The sequence below is a fragment of the Micromonas pusilla genome (assembly GCF_000151265.4).
Source record: "Micromonas pusilla CCMP1545 genomic scaffold MICPUCscaffold_1, whole genome shotgun sequence".
NCBI lineage: Eukaryota > Viridiplantae > Chlorophyta > Mamiellophyceae > Mamiellales > Mamiellaceae > Micromonas > Micromonas pusilla.
This window is the reverse complement of record NW_003315882.1, coordinates 770682-787503: the sequence shown is the minus strand read 5'-3', so window position 1 is coordinate 787503 and position 16822 is coordinate 770682. Positions and strand designations below refer to the sequence as shown.

Genomic DNA, 16822 nt, shown 5'->3' with positions numbered 1-16822 from the left:
ACCCGCGCGGGAGCATGATCGACGGCGGCGGCGACTTCACGAACACGTAATCCGTCTCCACCATGATCACGTGACTACACCGAAGGGAGTCCGTCGTCTTCGACCACTGCGCGATCGCGAGCGAGCGATCCGCGACGGGGTAGTCGCACCACGAGTCGCAGTTGCCTTGGTTCGGCTCGAAACGCATCGTCGGCACCTCGAACATCAGCTCGTCGTCGCGGCCGCGGTGCAACACCCTCGTGAACGCCTTCAAAATCGACCCTCTCGTCCTCGCGTGCTTCTTATACGTCGCGTACATGATCCGCGTCTGCCAGTTCATGTACGGGTTCCCGCTGGACGTGAGCACCGCGTGGACGCACCGCGGCGGCGGCGGCGGCGGCGGCGACGCGTCCTCGACGAGCGCGTATCGAACGCCCTCTCGATGCGGGACGACGCCGCTCGTCCACCGCACGCTCGCGCCCTCCGCGGCGGGGCGCGCGTTCACGTCCGCCTCGCGCTTTAGCCAGCACTCTTTGCTGTCCGGGTGCCACACCCACGTCGTGCACGTGCCCGCGTCGAAGCACGACGCGCAGCACCCGGCGGCGTCGTCTCTGAGGTTCTCGTTTCCATTTTTCACGACGTCGCCCCATCGTTCGGTGTTCGCTCTCGCGTCGCCGCAGACCGTCTCCGTGGACGGCGCGCTCGCGTCCGGCGGGAGCGGCCGCAGCGAGTCCGGGAACTCGTCCGGCGGGAGCTCGTCCTCCGCGGAGGTGGACGCGAGCGACGACGACGACGACGACGACGACGAAGACGAAGACGTCGTCGTGGTCGAGGTCGAACCGTTTAACTCGCTCGCGCCGTCCGCCGTCCGCCGTCCGCCGCGCGCGAGATCGCGCGCCGGTCGCTCGAACGTTTCGCGCCGCCGTGGTCGTCGTGGCGCGCTCGCTTCGACGCGCGTCTCCCCCGCGTCCCGCGCGCGCGCGAGCGGATCCGCGGCGACGACGCGACGGGACGCGAGGTCGACGCGATCGTCGTGGTCGTCGACGCCGGACGACGCCGGGCTCGACAGCAGGGCGCAGAGCGCGAGGGCGGCCAACCCTAACCCTAAACCCTGGATCGCGCGGCGGCGCGCGCGGTGTTTCGACGCGCGCGTCGCCATTGTCACAGGACGGCGCGAGCCTGGCGCGAGCGACGATGGTTCGAGATGTAATCGATTGGGTCGCGACGAAACCTGCGCGAAATAAACTTTCATCCTGTCGTCTACTGTACGTCTCGTCACTCGTTTTACGTCGTCTTCGTCAAATATTGAAAACGTCATCGTTGGCCGTCTCGTCGCGTATCGATGACCACGCCGCTGCTATTGCTATCGCGTCGCTTCGGGAGCTCGACTACTCCACTCCCCGCCGCCGTTTCTGTTGATCTAGGATCGTCTCCAAGTACACCCCGTGCGCTTCCACCTGCTGCTGGAGCCTGCGTTGACTCATGAGGTGCTCGTGCAGTTTCTTTTGCAGCTCGAGCTGCTTCAGCATCGCCGCCGCAGCTTCCGGATCGCTCCCGACGTCGTCGACTAAACCGACGTCGTCGCCCGCGGCGCCGACGATCGCGTGGTCGTGGAGGACGTCCCCCCACGCGCCGTCGCCGTCGCCGCTCTCGCCGGGGCCGGCGACCAAGTCCAAGACGTCGTCGTACGCGCCGCCGACATGGCTCGCGGCGTGGTGGGAGGACATCTCCAACGCGTCGCGTGCCCCCGCGGCGTCGCCCGTCAGGAGCGCGAGCTCGACGTTCTGCCTCTCTACCGCGGCGGCGGCGGCGGCGGCGGCGGCGGCGGCCATGGACCGCGCGGCGTCGCGTTCTTCCCTCGCTTTTTCCTCCGCCGCGCGCAGACGCGCGGCGCTCCGCTCCGCCGCCGACGGCCGCCGCCGCGTCTTTCCGGCACTGTTGTTCCCGTCTTTCCCGTTGCCGCCGGCGTCGTCTTCTTCCGACCGCGGGCGTTTCCCCGACGCCGACGCGTCCGGGGACACCCTGAACTCGCTCGCGCCGCCCCCGCTGTCTTGCAAGCGGTACTTCTGCAGGTGGCTCTTGACGTGTTGGATGCTCATCCCTTCCACGTCCATCAGCTGCATGATTCCCTTCGGCGTCGCGAGGTCTAAGCCGCCCAGCCGCTTGACCGCGTCCACGAACATCTTGTGCAGCTCTGGCGTCCACCGCAGGCGCTGTTTGTTGTTGTTTGATGCCACGACGGCGCGGGCGACCGGTTCACGTCGCTCATCGGCAAGGGCACGCGGAAGAAGACCATCTCCCGCGTCGCGTTCGGCGAGAACGACGCGTGGATCGTGATCTTCACCAGCGGCGCGTGCCCCGAGTGGAACGGGCCCGTGCCCGAGGCGCTCGTCGCCGGCATGATGATGTTGTTGCTGGGTCGTCATCATCTCTCCGCCGAGAAGAAGACTGTCCAGGAAGTCTGAGCTCTCCAAATCTAAATCTAAATCGGAGGGCCAGAACGTGCCGCTAGTGTTCATACCGGAGGCGGCGGCGGCGCCTCCACCCGCTCCCAAGGGAGCGCTCGAGGTTTGCGGGCGGGGGGTGAGGCGCGTGGGATCTCTGAGCTGGCCGGAAATAAGCAAAAAAGAATATGAAAAAGAATCATCTTCGATACCACTCATACGTGTCATACGGTCATACGTGTACAGTACGTGTCACAGGTGGAAGGGAGATCAGAGTCGCGCGCGCGCGATCGACACGCCTCGCGCCTCGAGCGCGCCAGTCAAACACTCGCGCGCTGCGATGGACAGCGTAGAGGACGCCGTCGTCGTGAAGAAGAAGCGCGTCGAGAGGGCGAGAGAGCGTGAGCGGCTCGCGGAACGGAGGTCAGAGAAGGAGCGGACCGACGCCGGGTGGGTCTCAGCGACTTGGAATTCCGTGAAGCCACAAGCCACGTGTGTACAGTACGTGTACGTTAGTTGTATTTACGTACGTGGTCGGACACATTCGGACATTCACACACACATTCACACATTCGGACCGTCAGACCGAGCGGGGCGTCCCCGCGACGGCGACCATGCCGGCCGACGCCGTCGACGGATCCAGCGCGGCGAGCGGAAGGAATAGCGATTCAGTGGTGCCGATAATCGACGAGGAGGTGCGCGAGCGTCGCGCCCGGCCCGATTCGCCGCGAGACGACCGTGGAATAATTATCGGAAAGGTCGCGCCATCGTGCGGGATTTCGAGCGCCGCGCTGGATCGCGTCGACGGCGTCGGCCGTTCCCGGCGGAAGACGCGACGTTNGANGCGGTCGCTCGCGGCGCTCGACTTCCCGCGCGTCCCCGTCGGAACCGACCCGAAGGGGGCGCCGCCGGCGCTCTTCGCTCTTCGCTCTTCGCGCCACGTCGTCGATCGCGTGCCTGAACTCCGGAAGAACCAACCCGATCCACGCGTCTCCGCTCGCGCGTCCCGTCCGCGCGCGCCGCGCCCGACCGACCTCCTCGCCTCGCTCGCGCGACCGATCTGACGCGCCGCGCCCCGACCCCACGTCGCGTCCGTCCCACGCAGCCGCTCGAAGCGAGCGTCGAGGATCGCGCCGCCCAGTCCCAGGCCCGCGCGTCCGCAGAGCCGCCCCTCCGCGCGGACGGCGGTCCCGAAGACGTCCGCGACCCCGGGGGCTCCGACCGCGCTCCGGCCGCGCGCGATGACCGCGCGGCGTCGTCGCCGGAGCCGGAGCCGTCGCCGGAGCGTCTCCCCGAGCGAAGAGGCGCGTCCGCGAGCGGGCCGAGAAACGTTCGGCTCGGCGGCGGCGGCGGCGAAATCTCGGCTCGCGCGAGACGGTCGTGGTTAAACGCGGCGACCTTGGCGACGGCGGAAGCGTCGTCGCGCGTCGCGCTGATACGCAAAGCGGCGCCGGCGTCGCCGTGGGCGCGGCTCGCGAAGATGATCCGCGACGTGCCGGGTCCGACCAAGGCGTTGCTCTGCGTCAGGCGCGTCCTGCGACGCGCGCCTGTCCCCGCGCGACCGGTTTTCATGCGTACGCCGGTCCCCGCGCGACCGCGTCCGCGCGGCGCACGCCGTTCCTTCACTGGACGTTTTCCGTCCGCGCGCGTTTCTCTCCGCCCGTTCGCACGTCCCTCGGTTACGTTTCGACGCCTCCCTCTCGACGCCGACTGACGCGCTCCCGCGCTCCACCCCATTTGATTCCGTTCGCGATGCCGCACGGGCGACGACCCTCGATTCGACCCTCCGCAGTGCGGCGACGTTGGCGTGGATGCTCGCGACCACGTTCGCGGCGCCGCCGTTCGGGATCAACTCGGGCAAGAACGGCGACGCGTGCGTCGGGACGCCGACGGAGGGATCGCTGTGTTTGTGTCCGCGGAAGACGGAGTGGCACGAGGTCGTGTTTCTCGCGTTCGTCAGCGTACTTTGACTACCCGATGTACCTGTTGCTCTTCGTCAGCAAGTGTCATAACCTGCGCGGCGCCATGTACAGAACGCATCTCAAAGAAATCCTCCCGCTCAGCGACGTGCACCACCTGCACGTGTTCGCGGGCGCGGTCGTGAGCGTGGAGGTGATTTGGCACTCGTTCTGGCACTTCGCGAGGTGGGCGTCCGGCGGCGACGCGCGATTTCTCGTCGACACGCAAACCGGCGTCACCGGCGTGATCGCGCTCCTCGTCACGCCGCTCATCTGTTATCCGATGATGTTTCACCGAGCGCGTCGCGCCATCTCTTTCGAATACCGGAAGGCGATGCACTACCTCGCGGTCGTCTGGGGCGTGTGCGTCATGTTGCACGCGCCCGCGACGAACGTGTTGTGGGTGATGGGCTCCGCGGTGGGATTGTATGTCGCCGACTGGGCGGTGGGGTACTTTCTCAAGGTGCGGTACTGCCCGACAATGACGATGATACGTCTCGGACCGAAAGCGGTGGAGATCGTCTTCGAGAACCCCCGGGGATTTCTGCCGAACCTCAGCGGCGGCGGGTACGTGTACCTGTGCTTGCCTTGGATCGGGTCGTTCCAGTGGCACGCGTTCTCGGTGTACGAGCATCCGACGCTGAAAAATCACAGCTCGGTGTGCGTCTTGAAAGCGGGCGACTGGACGACGGCGCTGCACGCGGCGCTGACGAAACCGTCAAACAAACCGGGGTGGGTCTACGGCCCGTTTCCTTCGCCATTTTTGACCGCCTCGAACCACGAGAACATCATCGCGGTGGCGAGCGGCATCGGCATCACGCCCACGCTCGGAACCGTCGTCTCGCTCGGAGGGACGCGTCGGGTCAACGTGGTGTGGACGTGCAGAGACGCGGAATTGATCGAGTACGCCCTGCGCACGGTGGCGTTTTCCAAGGAGGCGTTCACCGTCATCTACTACACGGGCGAGCACGAGCTCTTGCTGGACGAGGGTCCGTTCAGAGAGAACCACAACTTGCTTGTCATCGCGGGACGACCGAACTTGGAAAAGATCATCCTCGAGATCATGCGAAGCGTTGAGACGAAAAAGCCGCTGTCGGTGCACACGCTCGAGGCGGCGAACCAGATGTACGTGAAAACGTTCACGCGCGACGGCGGCGAGCGACTCGAGGTGCTGCTTAAACGCATCCGACTCTCCTACAGCGCGAGCGAACTCTTCGAGTTGGCGAGGGCGGCGTCGCTCGAGGCTGAGATCGAGGCTCGAGACGCCGAGGCCGAGGCTCGGTCGTCATCTCTCGATCATCCCGCGAGTCTGCAGGCGGCGGCACCTAGGCCTCGGTTGAGAACGACGTCCGCCACCATCTCAGGGTTGATTCAACAGTGCATTGTCGGCATCACCCTGCGGGGGCTCGACAAGTTCATCAGAGACGCGCAGCGCGGCGCCGGCCTCGGACGCCCGGGCCACGGCGGCGTTGACGTTCGCTCGTACGGAACGACCCTGAAGATGGTGTTCGAGCAACACGACGCCAACTCGAGCGGAGAGCTCGACGAATCGCAGTTCGCGCGAGTGCTCTCGACGCTCAGCTCGAGCGGCGAGGCGGACGTGGAGGCGAGTCGCGAGCGCGGCGGCGGGGGGCACAGAGCGCCGGTGTATCGGAGAGCGCTCGTGCGCGCCGCCGCCTCTCTCGAGAGCATTTTGACGGCAAAGTACGAGGGGCCGAATTTCGAGAATTTTCAGGCGCGTTCGTTCTCCTCGCGCCGGTCCCCGCACGACCCCGTCCGCGCGGTGCACGCCGATCCTCGAGGACTTTTCCCGGCCGCGCGCGTTTCTCTCCGCCCAGGGTCCCTCGCCGGTTTCAATCCCGAAGCACTTCGACGCCTGCCTTTCAATTCCATCCATCTGACGCCTTTCAACTCCGCCCCGACGTCGTTTCGCACGATGGAACGACCCTCATCAGATTTTGTACTGCGGCGGCGCCGCGACCGTGGTGAGGATGTTGAGGGCCATGCGGAAGACCACGGGCGTGGACGTGCAGATCGAATCTTTCGAGTGGTGATTTATGATATATATTGCAGAAAGGACCTTTTTTAAAAAAGTCGCCGAGGGTTCCGAAAACCGCCTTCCAGGCCTTCTAAAATCGCGAAACTTTGAGAGGACATCATCGACATGATAGACAACATCGTGACAAAGTTTTAAATCAATCCGCGCAGCGACGGCGCGTGGGCGCGTACGAAAGTACGTTTTTGCAATTTGTATGCGTATTCAGTCACAATTTCGTACTTTTGGCAAGGGAAATTTAATTAGCGGAGCGTGACCTTCAGATAATTCGAAAATCACTTCATGTGCGAGTAAAACAAACGCCTTCGATACCAAACCAGCAAACTTCAAAACGCGCAAAGAACGAAGAGAGGAGCGCTCGAGAGGTTGCCAAATCAAATCGACGGGCCGGCGTGCGTGGACGACGACGACGTTCGGATAGTAAATATGACGTCGTCCAGTCTACCCCCGGCGGCGGCGGCGGTCCCGTCGCAGTCCATGTCGCACGAGTACACCCTGAGATGCGACGACGCCGACGTCGAGAACAGCGCGCCGGCCCCGCGACATCATCATCATCATCTTCGAAAACTTCTTCTCGCGGACGACATCGAACACGCGAAGGCGACGGTCCTCGCGACCGCGACCGCGGCGACGCTCGGGGACGAGCGCGCGGCCGTCTCCGCGATGGTCACCGCGACGGAGACGGCGGTGATGAACGACGTCCTCCGCGGCGAGGTCGCGGCGGATAAGTCCGCCGTCGCCGCGGTGTACGCCGCGCGTCTGGATCTCGGCCTGGAGGGATCTCAGGGAGGAGGAGGCGCCTCGATCTCGACCGACGCGACCGAACGCGGCGGAGGCGCGCCGTGCTCGTCCTCGCCAGACTCTGCGGAAGCGCTGAACGACGTCGGGTTCTCGAAAGACGGCTGGGAAAGCCTCGGGGCGACGACGACGACGACGACGACGACGACGACGTGCACGGCGACGGAGGGAACCGAAAACCAAAACGCGCCGCCGCCGCCGCGGTTCGTGGGAAGCGCGAGTCAGCACGACGCCGGCGCGCGCGCGGCGTCTGGAACGACGTCGACGCCGCCGGTGGCGTCGAAACCACCGACGGTGACGTTCTCCGCGGACGTTCTCGCGGCGGAGGAGACCCCCGCCGCCGCCGCCGACGACGACGGCGGCGGCGGCGGCGGCGGCGGCGGCGCGCGACTGGGCGACGTCGAAGAAGAGCGCGATGAGGAGGAGGAGGAGGAGGAGGAGGTCGAAGACGCGGAGGAGGATGTGTTTTACGCCGGCGGCACGCAGGCGTGGGCGCCGGACGACGGAACGGACGACGACGGCGACGCGGAAGCGGACGAAGACGAAGAAGGCGACGCGTTCGATTGGACGGGCGGGACCCAGGCGATGCCGCCGCCGGCGTCGCCGTCCCTCGAAGTCGCCGCCGCCGGGACCGGGGCCGTCCCCGCGTCGGTCGCGCGCGCGGAAGACGCACCGAAGACCGCGTCGAGCCCTAAACCCGGACAACCCGGTTTCCTGCGCGTCGCCGCGAAGCCCGCGGCGGTGCGTCGTCTGTCCGCGCGCGCGCACGATCCGCCTGCGACGACGCGAGACGCCGCGGAAGAACGCCCCGCGGCGTCGCCGCTCGCGACAGCGCCGCCTCCGGTCGCGGCGTCGGACCCGTACTCCGTCGACGTCGTCCTGTCGTCCTGCGCGCCCGCCACGGGGAACACGCAGCCGCCCGCGTGCACGCCCGCGCAGGACGTCATGTGCTCGCTGATTCCGTCGACGTTTCCTCCGCCGGGGTTGCAGACGCGCGGCGGCGCGGGCGGCGCGACGATGACGCCGTCCACGCTCGGGGGATCGCCCGCGATGCCGCTGCACTTAGTCGCCGCAGAAGCCGCGGCGACGCGCGAAGAGGCGCCGCCGCCGACCGCGGCTAAGACGAAGACGACGACGACAGCGACGGTGGAGTCGACGTTACCCCCGACCGCGCCGCGGTTCGACGCGCGCGGCGCGGATGAAAACGCGGACGACGAGGTCCCGATGTCGATCGCGGCGTCCCCGGGCGCGGGAAAGCGTCTCCCCGCGCGCGTCCGCGGCCTCGCCGCCGCGGCCGCGATCAGCGCGCGCGAGCGAAGAAACGTCAATCTCGGAGGTCTCGCGGGGATGAGTCTGTCGCTCGGTCCGCCGAACGACCTGGACGACGACGACGGCGACGACGACGTCGTCGACGCGAGCGCGAAGTTCGACGTCGCCGCCGGCGCGAACGGCGCGCTCGCGGAGACGCTCCCGTCGTTCGCCACGGAGACGCAGCCGCCCGCGGACGGAAAGTCGGCCGAGAAACAGACGCAGTCGATGACGTCCAACGTCGTCGAGACGCAAGCGCCGACGGCGGAGGGACGGAGGAACGACGCGACCGCGGACGCGGAGACCCGCGCCGCGGGGGACGACCCGTTCACCCCGTTCTCTCTATCGTACCAGCCCGCGACGTCCGAGGCGGCGCCGCCGCGCGCGCGAAACGCGCGCGAGGGCGTCGCTCGCGCGGGAGGGTGGGCCGGCGCCGCCGCGGCCGCGGTGCACCAAGCCACGGACGATACCGAATCCCCCGACGTCTGCGTGATGGAGTCGCAGCAGGTCAGGGACGTCGTCGCGGACGCGGCTGGTCTGTCCACGTCACAGGCGGCGGAGGTGGACGCGAGGGCGAGAACGAACGCGAACGCGAACGCGAGCGCGAACGAGATGGACGTCGACGCGGACGCGCCGTCGCAGCACGCGTTCACAGATCCTTTCAGGTTTGAAGAAGAAGACGAAGAGGCGGTCGTGCCGATGCCGGCGGCGGCGCCTCGCGGCGGCCGCGGCGGAGGAAGGGGGCGCGGGCGCGGGCGCGGGCGCGGGCGCGGGCGCGGGCGCGGGCGCGGGCGCGGGCGCGGGCGCGCAAGCGAGGCTGCCGACGCGGACGCGCGACGTTCGACGCGGCAACGGAGGAAACGCACTTTCTACGGCGACAGCCAGTACCCGTCGCAGTCGAACGAAACCTCCGAGGACGACGACGCGAGCGATCCAGACCCCGACGACGGCGCGGGTCGTCTCATGCTCGGGGCCTTGCCCGTGAGCGACCGTCGACCGGCGAGGACGCGAAAGCCGAGAAAGTTTTTCGGGGATAGCCAGTTCCCTTCGCAGTCGCAAGGCGACGAGTCCGAGTCCGAGTCCGAGTCCGACTCCGACGACGCCGTGGAACGTAGCCAGGACCCGTGGGACGAAGCCGGGCGACAGGACTCGCCAGATGTCGTCGTACTTTCCGACGACGTAGACGCGGAAGAAGGGAAAGACGACGACGAGGAGGATGACGAGGACGAGGATGCGGATCCGTGGTACGTCGGAGGCACTCAAGCTTTCCCTGACGCGAGCCCGATGCGAGACAGCGACGAGGAAGAGGACGAGGACGACGACGCGCCGGCGGCGATGTCCGACGACGACGACGACGCGCTCGCGGACGCGCCGGCGAGCGCGCGCAGCCTCGAGATCAAACTCGGCTGCCCCAAGTGCCGCCACGCGAAGAACGGTTGCGGTAGGTGCCGAGCGATCGTGGATCACAAGCTGAATGGCACGCCACTGCCGTGGAAAACCGCGGGCGGTCGCGGCGGTCGCGGCGGTCGCGGCGGTCGCGGCGGTCGAAGCGCGTCCGCCGTGACCTCTTCCGGCGGCCGAGGCGGTCGCGGCGGCAGAGGCGGCCGAGGCGCGGTCGCGGCGACCGCTTCGACGCGACCGAAATGCCGCGTCCGATTCGAAAAAGAAGACGCCGCGGGCCCGGGCGGGCACCTCTCGAGCGATCCCCCGTCGTCCGTGAGTAAGCGTCGCAAGACGGTGCTGACGAACCAGCTGCACGCGCGGACGCCGCAGACGTCATCGGGCGCGAAGAAACGCGGCAGACCTCCGGCCTCGGCGTCCGCGGTGTCGACCGCGTCCGCGTCCGCGCGCAAGCGACGCAAGCCGACGAAAACGTTCGCCGGGATGACGTTTCTCCTGTCCGGGATGCCGAGTAAAAACGACGTCGAAGATCTCACGGAGCTCATCGAGCTGCACGGCGGCGAGGTCGAAGCCGAGGTGCCTCCGCCGGAGACGCCGGATAACTTCACGTCGTCCCCGGAGGTTGGCGCGCGGATGAGCCAGTTCGCGGCGCCTCCGAGGCGCGCGCGCGTCCGGATGCGGGTGATCACGCCGAAGCCGGGACGGACGCTGAAACACTTGTACGCCGCCGCGGTGGGCGCGCCGCTGTTGAAGCCGGACTGGATCACCGCGAGCTTGGACGCGGGGAGGGCGCTGTCCCCAGCGAGCACGCCGCCCGGGGTGCTGTTATCGAAACGACACGCCGCGATTGCGTCGGATGACGACGACGACGACGACGACGACGACGACGACGACGGAGGGCTTTTCTCCGGGCGCGTCGCCGCGCTGTGCGGGGACGACCGGTTCACGCGCGAGTTTGGTCTCTTACTGCGTCACGCGGGCGCGGACGTCGTCGACCCGAAAGCTTTGGCGGCGATGGACGACGACGACGACGACGAAGGCGGCGGCGGCGGCGGCGCGTGCGACTACTTGATCGCACAAGGCGGCCGCGTCGTCCCGGGGGAGCTGAAGCGGCTCGCGGAGCGGCTCCGCGTGCCCGTCTTGTTTCACGAGTTCTTCGTCGACTCGCTGCTGGACGGGCGCGTGAAGCGCTTCGAGAGGAAGTACGTCGCCGTGGGGGTGAAGTGAGTTAGAATCGGAAGTCCAGTCCGCTCGAACGTCGTCGTCGAACGCGCTCAGACTCGTATTCAGCGCGCGGACCCTTCGCGTCAAAATATCTTACCAAAAGATATTTTCGTAACACCACAGATTTCTGGAAGATTTGGAGATTTTTTTCGAGTCATGGGGGTCGCAAAAACATTCTTGACTATTTGCTCATACGAGTACGTGTAGAAATCTCGTTTCTGACGTCCGGTTTTTTGCGAAGGGACACGATACCGTATCTACAACTTAGGTTTTCACTCCACCGCTGCTCGGGGAATCTCACACCACGCGCGTCGCGCGCACACACTGCAGAAGTATTGAAAGATACTATGTCTCCCATCGTCAAAGAAGTCACGCCGCTCCTCGAGAGGAAGCCGGCACGCAAATGGCCCATCGTCACAGCCGTTGCCTCCGTGGCCATCGTAGGCACGCTCGGTGCTATCCTTGTTTTCTCTCGAACGAACACGTTTCAATCCAACTCCGCCTCCGCACTCGGACTCACTCCGGCTGAAGTCGAAGCCCAATACGTCGCAATGGAAAACGCGGGTCCAGACTTCAAGTACGTCGCTCATTTTTCAATACTATCTATACCACTTCGACACTGCTCACCATCCGTCAGATTCGCTCGCGCACCTCACGCGCGAACTTTCTTCTATTCTTAAACTGATTTCTTATCACACAGCTGGAAACCTTGTGGGGTCTGCCCAACACCTTCAGACATCTTGTCGTGCCCGCCGTGCATGATTGGTGGGCTCCGAGGACGGTGCGTTGACGTGGGAGTGTGCCAGACGACGGATATCCAAGTTGTTGGCTCGAATCCACTCGATGCTTACGTCCATACAACCTCGGACGAAGATGATGAGAAGTACATGGAAATGGAAAATGCAGGTCCAGATTTTAAGTGGTACCCTTGCCCGGCATGTGCTGGTTCACAAGCCGATGGCCGTTCTACTTGCGCGCCGTGCTTGAACGATAACGAACGAGGTCGATGTGGTCCCGCTGTCGGGCAATGCACAGTCAATTCAGCGCCAGTCATGTCAGCGCCTACATATGTTCCTCTAGAGTCTCCAATGCCTGCTCCGCGGCTCAGTGTGGCTCCGTGGGGAAATCGGCGGATGTGCGCGACAACAGAAGAGAAGCAGCACGGACACCGCGGCTTGACCGACGGCCAAACCTGCTACCTGGAACAGTGGGGACCTGACGCGTCAGGTGCATGGGTACGAATTCGCGATGCGCGGGGCCGATGCGTTGAAATCAATGAGGACACCCCACCCACAACCCCGGGCATGTCAACGTCTGCGTCTTACCCAACCATGGGCATGTCGTATGCATTTTGCTTGGATGATCGACGTTGCAAGACCAGGGAACAAAAACAAGCTGGTATGCCCGGACCTGGCCCAGGTAGGGGCTGCATGTGGCCTTTCGTCATGGGGCAACCAGGAAGATGTGTCGATTCTCCTTATGACGAGGCCGTCGGCGGTTACTGCCAGTGGAACAATCCCCATTTCACAACGCCCCCTGGGTGCACCGGTCCGAGCTGTACCGGCGCGCGACTCGGAGTTGCCGCGAAAGAAGCCGCCGCCGGTGGCCCCGGCCTTCACGCCGAGAATTAGCGTGAATTGACGGTAGTTAATTCACGCTAGTAAGGGCTGAACCCTTCGGGTTCATTTCACCCTACCGACCGAAGCGCAATAAAAAAAAGAGCGCGCCGTCGTGAGGCGGGGCTCGTTTTCGGACGAGCCCTTCCTCTCGAACGGCGTCGCGTAAAAAATCCAAAAAAATAACCTGAGAAGATTATAGGAGTGATAGTTACCTTCGAAGGTATCCAGCAACCCGTTTGTAATTGACGTCTTTATCTTCTCAAATACGGTTAAGCTTACACTGACGTACGAACCCCGCGGCGACCGAGGACGTCGACGCCCGGCGCCTCGGGCGCGGACGGATCGACCCGACGGCGCTTATAAGATTCGTCGTCCATCTCACCCTCGGGCGGTGCACGAGAGCGTGCGGCGGCGTTGTGGGAGTGTGGACCCGCGACAGTCGCGCGCGCGCTCCGACTGTCCGAGGTTCCGAGGGTTGACCCGACCGATGATCCTTTGGTTTCAAATGGGTGAAAACGCGTCGTTGACCCATTTTCTCGAAGCAGTTGACCGGCATCGGGGCGAAACTGACCGGGAGCAGGTACCAGGGGAACAAACAGCAGAAGAAGCTCGAGGAGAAACGCTTCGTTGACTGTCGCGCGCGCGCGGACTTCGTCGCGACCGCCCTTCCATCCGCCCTCCACGGCAGAGATGGGTTTCTTCGGAGGCAAGAAGAAACAGCCGCCGGCGCCGGTGTCGTTCCCGAGCGCGACGCCCATGGGCGCGGCGCCGGTTCCTCCACCCCCCGCGAAGCCGGCGTCGCCACGGGAATCCCGCGCCCCCTTCGGCCAACGACCGCCGAATGAAGCGCCGTCGCCCGCAGAGAACTCGAGCCCTAAGGAGATCAGCCCCGCGACGTCACCCGTGAGGTCCCCGCGAAGATCCCGACGCGTTGAGCGCGAGCACGAGAACGTCTCCCCGCGCGGTCGACCGGTCACGGAGGCGAACGGCGAGTTCGATTCCGGGTTGGAGCGCACGAGCTCGCTGTCCCGAGCGAGGTCGCGAAAGCCCTCGGCCGCGGACACGAGCTACGAAGACCGAGCGGAGCTGCGACGCAAGATGGACGAAGGTGCGCACGCGGCGCATCTGCGTAGACGATTCCCCTCCGTCCACCGTCCCCGACGACGGCTGGCGTGCTGACCTCCGACGCTGACCTCGTCCCTCGCGTCGTCCCGTAATCCCAAAATCCAAAATCCAACCCGTCTCGCAGCCGACCGCCTGCTGATGGAGCAGCACGAGAAAGCCGCGCTCCTGGCGACGATGGAAGAGTCCCTTCGTAAGGTCCAGACGATGCTTCGCGTGGAGCAAGACGCGCGGAGGGTCGCGGAGCTCCAAGCGGACGAGGAGAGAAAAGCGCGGTACAAAGCCGAGGCGGACGCGCGGCGGGAGATCGAGACGCGTCACGGCGTCGAGAAACGCGTCGCCACGGCGCAAAAGCTCACCGCGGAGGCGGAGGAACGCGCGCGAAGCGGGACGAACCGGTGGATGTCCGAGACGCAGGCGAAGCTCGAGACCGACATCGCGGCGTTGAAGCGAGAGCTGAACGCGGTGAAAGCGGAGCGAGACGCGAGGAAGAAGCGTGAGGACGTCGCGGAGAAGGCGATTCCCGAGCGCGAAGACGTCGCGGATGAAGTTCGAAGGCAACACACGGATCGCCGAATCAAAGAAGAGCTCCAGCTCGGGCTCGCGAAGCACCAGCGCGAGATGTCCATGGCGCTCGCCGCGGCCGCGGAGGAGAAGGTGAAAGCCCTCGAGGCGGCGACGGCGAGGCACCGCGTGGAGATGACGCGCCAGGCGGAGCAACACGCGGATGACTTGAAACGCGCGGAGGAGAGGAAAGAGCACGCCGTCGAGGAAGCGCGCGCGGAGCTCGCGCCTCGCCTCGAAGAGTTCGAAAAGCTCGTGCAGTCGAAGGACGACGACCGCGAGAACTTCGCGAGGCTGCGCACGGAAGCGGTGAACGAGGCTGGGATCGAGTACGAAGCGACGGTGAGAAAGTTGAAGGACTCGCACGAGGACGAGCTCGCGGCGTTGAAGGAGACGCACGAGACGCTCGTGAACGCGCTGAGAGACGAGAGAAAGGGCGAGGAGGATAAGCTTCGGAGCTTGATCGGCGCGCTGAGCGCGGACTTGAGAGCCGCGGAGGAGGCGATCGAGGCGGAGCGAACGCTCAGGCAGAACGCGGAGAGGCTGAGCGCGTCGGACATGGAGGCGCGACGCGTCGCGGAGACGGAACGCGCGCGCGAGCAACGGTTCCGACAGATGGCCGAGGACCTCGTCGCGGAGTCGCAGCGCGCGAGAGACGCGGCGGAGAGAAGGACGAAGGAACAGTACCTCGAGATCGAGCGCGCGAAGCACGCGTACGCGAAGAGGAAGGAGCAGCACGGGAAGTTGAGCCGGCCGCCGTCCGCGGCGACGGCGGAGGGCGACGCGAGGAGAGACGAGGCGATCGCGGCGCTGCCGAAAGCGTTGGGCCTCGAGCTCACGGACAAGCGCGAGGAGCACGTCGCGGAGTGCAGGGCGAAGCTGAACGACGCGACGTCGCACTACAAAGCCTCGATCGCGGATCTGAAGCGCGCGAAGGAGGAGGCTGCGGAGTCGCACGTCTTGGGGTCGCTCGCGACGCGGTCGAAGCAAAAACGCGAGGACCTCGCCGCGGCGGCGGACGCGTTCGGAAGAGCGCTCGACGACTGGGCGAGGCAGAAGGAGAAGGAGCTGCAGAAGATCAAGGACGAGAAGTCCACGGTGGGCTCCGCGCTGAACGACCACGAGTCGCCGTCGTCCAATTCCAGGAGTCGGATCGAGTACGACGACTAGAGGCGGGCGCGGGCGTTGTGAAATGATAAACTTGAGAGTCGTGTCAGTCACGTCACCACTGCACCCCCGAACAAACGAACGCGTCCGCGCGACTTCTCGACGCGTTCACTGTCCACCCCGCACCGCGCGAACCGCACGAACCGCGATGCCGTCGAAACTCGCGCGCGGGATCCCCCGCCGCGTGCGCTACGACGGCCCGTACAGCATGAACCTGCGCGACCCCGCGCGCTTCGCGCGGACGCTGCTCGTGAACGCGCTCGTGTGGGAGGTGCCTCGCGTGCTCGTCGGATTCGCGTACCGTCGTCGGTACCGCGCGACGTGCGGAAAGGGGGGCAAACACGCGGAGTTCGCCGCGCTCGCGCCGTCGCACGTCATGTCCTTCGTCCACGCGGTCGTGATCTCCGTCCTCGGACTGTTCATCATGCGCGAGACGTGGAACTACCCGATCTACGACAAGTTTTACGTCAACGACCGCTGGGCGGATCCGTCGCGGTTCACGTTAAACGTCATCGAGCTCACGAACTGGCTGTTCTTCGGGTACATGACCGACGACTTAGCGCACGTCTTAGTCAAGTACCCGAAGCTCGGGAAGGCGGACATGGTCGCGCACCACCTCGTCTTCATCGCGTGCGCGATCCTCGCGGGCGGGACGCAATCGTTTTTGTTCCCGTTCTCGTGGCTCCTCGCCGGCGAGCTCTCCACGCCGCTCCTCGCGCTTCGATGGTTCATCCGCACGCTCGCGGGTTTAGACTCCCCGACGCTCGCCGCGGTCGCGACGCGAATGAACCTCCTCCAATCGAGGCGCGACGCCGACGCCGACGCCGACGCCGACGCCGAGGCGAAGACGGCGACGGCGAAGGAAGCCGCCGGCGCGTTGGAGGCTGCGGTCACGAAGACGTTCGTGTTCGTGTTTTTCGTCGTCCGCGTGTGCGTCTTCGGCGCGGGGTTAGCGCACACGCTGCGGTTTCACGCCGCGCACGCGGCGGTTCCCGCGGGGGCGAGGGCGGCGATCATGAGCATCCTGCTCGCGGGCGCGGGTCTGAACGCGTTTTGGTTCCGGCTCATGATCGTCAAGGTGTTGGGATTCGGAGGGAAACGCGAGAAGCGAGAGTGACGAACGCGCACTAGACGGGTGCGCCGCGGCGCCCCCGGAAAAATGATAATACCAACCCGGTTACT

General features: G+C 65.7%; 7 protein-coding genes across 7 annotated transcripts in view; 5 read left to right on the top strand and 2 right to left on the bottom strand.

The window, feature by feature from the left end:
* MICPUCDRAFT_50158 (uncharacterized protein) overlaps window positions 1-1138 on the bottom strand; it is a gene marked incomplete at both ends in the record, with an annotated part of 1809 nt that extends 671 nt beyond the window's left edge. The window contains one exon of the mRNA XM_003054900.1: window positions 1-1138. This exon is cut by the window's left edge and continues 671 nt beyond it. Coding sequence (XP_003054946.1) covers window positions 1-1138 — 1138 coding nt within the window.
* A 74-nt stretch (window positions 1139-1212) lies between these two features.
* MICPUCDRAFT_61323 (g2-like myb family transcription factor) lies at window positions 1213-2651 on the bottom strand (the record flags this gene model as incomplete). The annotated part of the gene is made up of 1 exon (XM_003054899.1): window positions 1213-2651. One exon carries the CDS (start codon window positions 2649-2651, stop codon window positions 1368-1370), a length of 1284 nt encoding a protein of 427 aa, XP_003054945.1. The 3' UTR covers window positions 1213-1367.
* Window positions 2652-4448: 1797 nt separating this feature from the next.
* MICPUCDRAFT_46220 (uncharacterized protein) lies at window positions 4449-6435 on the top strand (the record flags this gene model as incomplete). The annotated part of the gene is made up of 2 exons (XM_003055436.1): window positions 4449-6164; window positions 6337-6435. 2 exons carry the CDS (start codon window positions 4449-4451, stop codon window positions 6433-6435), a joined length of 1815 nt encoding a protein of 604 aa, XP_003055482.1.
* Window positions 6436-6834: 399 nt separating this feature from the next.
* On the top strand, window positions 6835-11171 carry MICPUCDRAFT_46219 (uncharacterized protein; the record flags this gene model as incomplete). The annotated part of the gene is made up of 1 exon (XM_003055435.1): window positions 6835-11171. Exon 1 carries the CDS (start codon window positions 6864-6866, stop codon window positions 11169-11171), a length of 4308 nt encoding a protein of 1435 aa, XP_003055481.1. The 5' UTR covers window positions 6835-6863.
* A 293-nt stretch (window positions 11172-11464) lies between these two features.
* Window positions 11465-13048, top strand: MICPUCDRAFT_61319 (uncharacterized protein). The gene is made up of 2 exons (XM_003055434.1): window positions 11465-11745; window positions 11869-13048. The coding sequence occupies exons 1-2, from the start codon at window positions 11516-11518 to the stop codon at window positions 12797-12799; spliced, it is 1161 nt and encodes a 386-aa protein (XP_003055480.1). The 5' UTR covers window positions 11465-11515; the 3' UTR covers window positions 12800-13048.
* A 396-nt stretch (window positions 13049-13444) lies between these two features.
* MICPUCDRAFT_46218 (uncharacterized protein) lies at window positions 13445-15643 on the top strand (the record flags this gene model as incomplete). Its single annotated transcript, XM_003055433.1, has 2 exons — window positions 13445-13895; window positions 14037-15643. Exons 1-2 carry the CDS (start codon window positions 13478-13480, stop codon window positions 15641-15643), a joined length of 2025 nt encoding a protein of 674 aa, XP_003055479.1. The 5' UTR covers window positions 13445-13477.
* A 145-nt stretch (window positions 15644-15788) lies between these two features.
* On the top strand, window positions 15789-16757 carry MICPUCDRAFT_50152 (uncharacterized protein; the record flags this gene model as incomplete). The annotated part of the gene is made up of 1 exon (XM_003055432.1): window positions 15789-16757. One exon carries the CDS (start codon window positions 15789-15791, stop codon window positions 16755-16757), a length of 969 nt encoding a protein of 322 aa, XP_003055478.1.
* Between the last annotated feature and the right edge of the window lie 65 nt (window positions 16758-16822).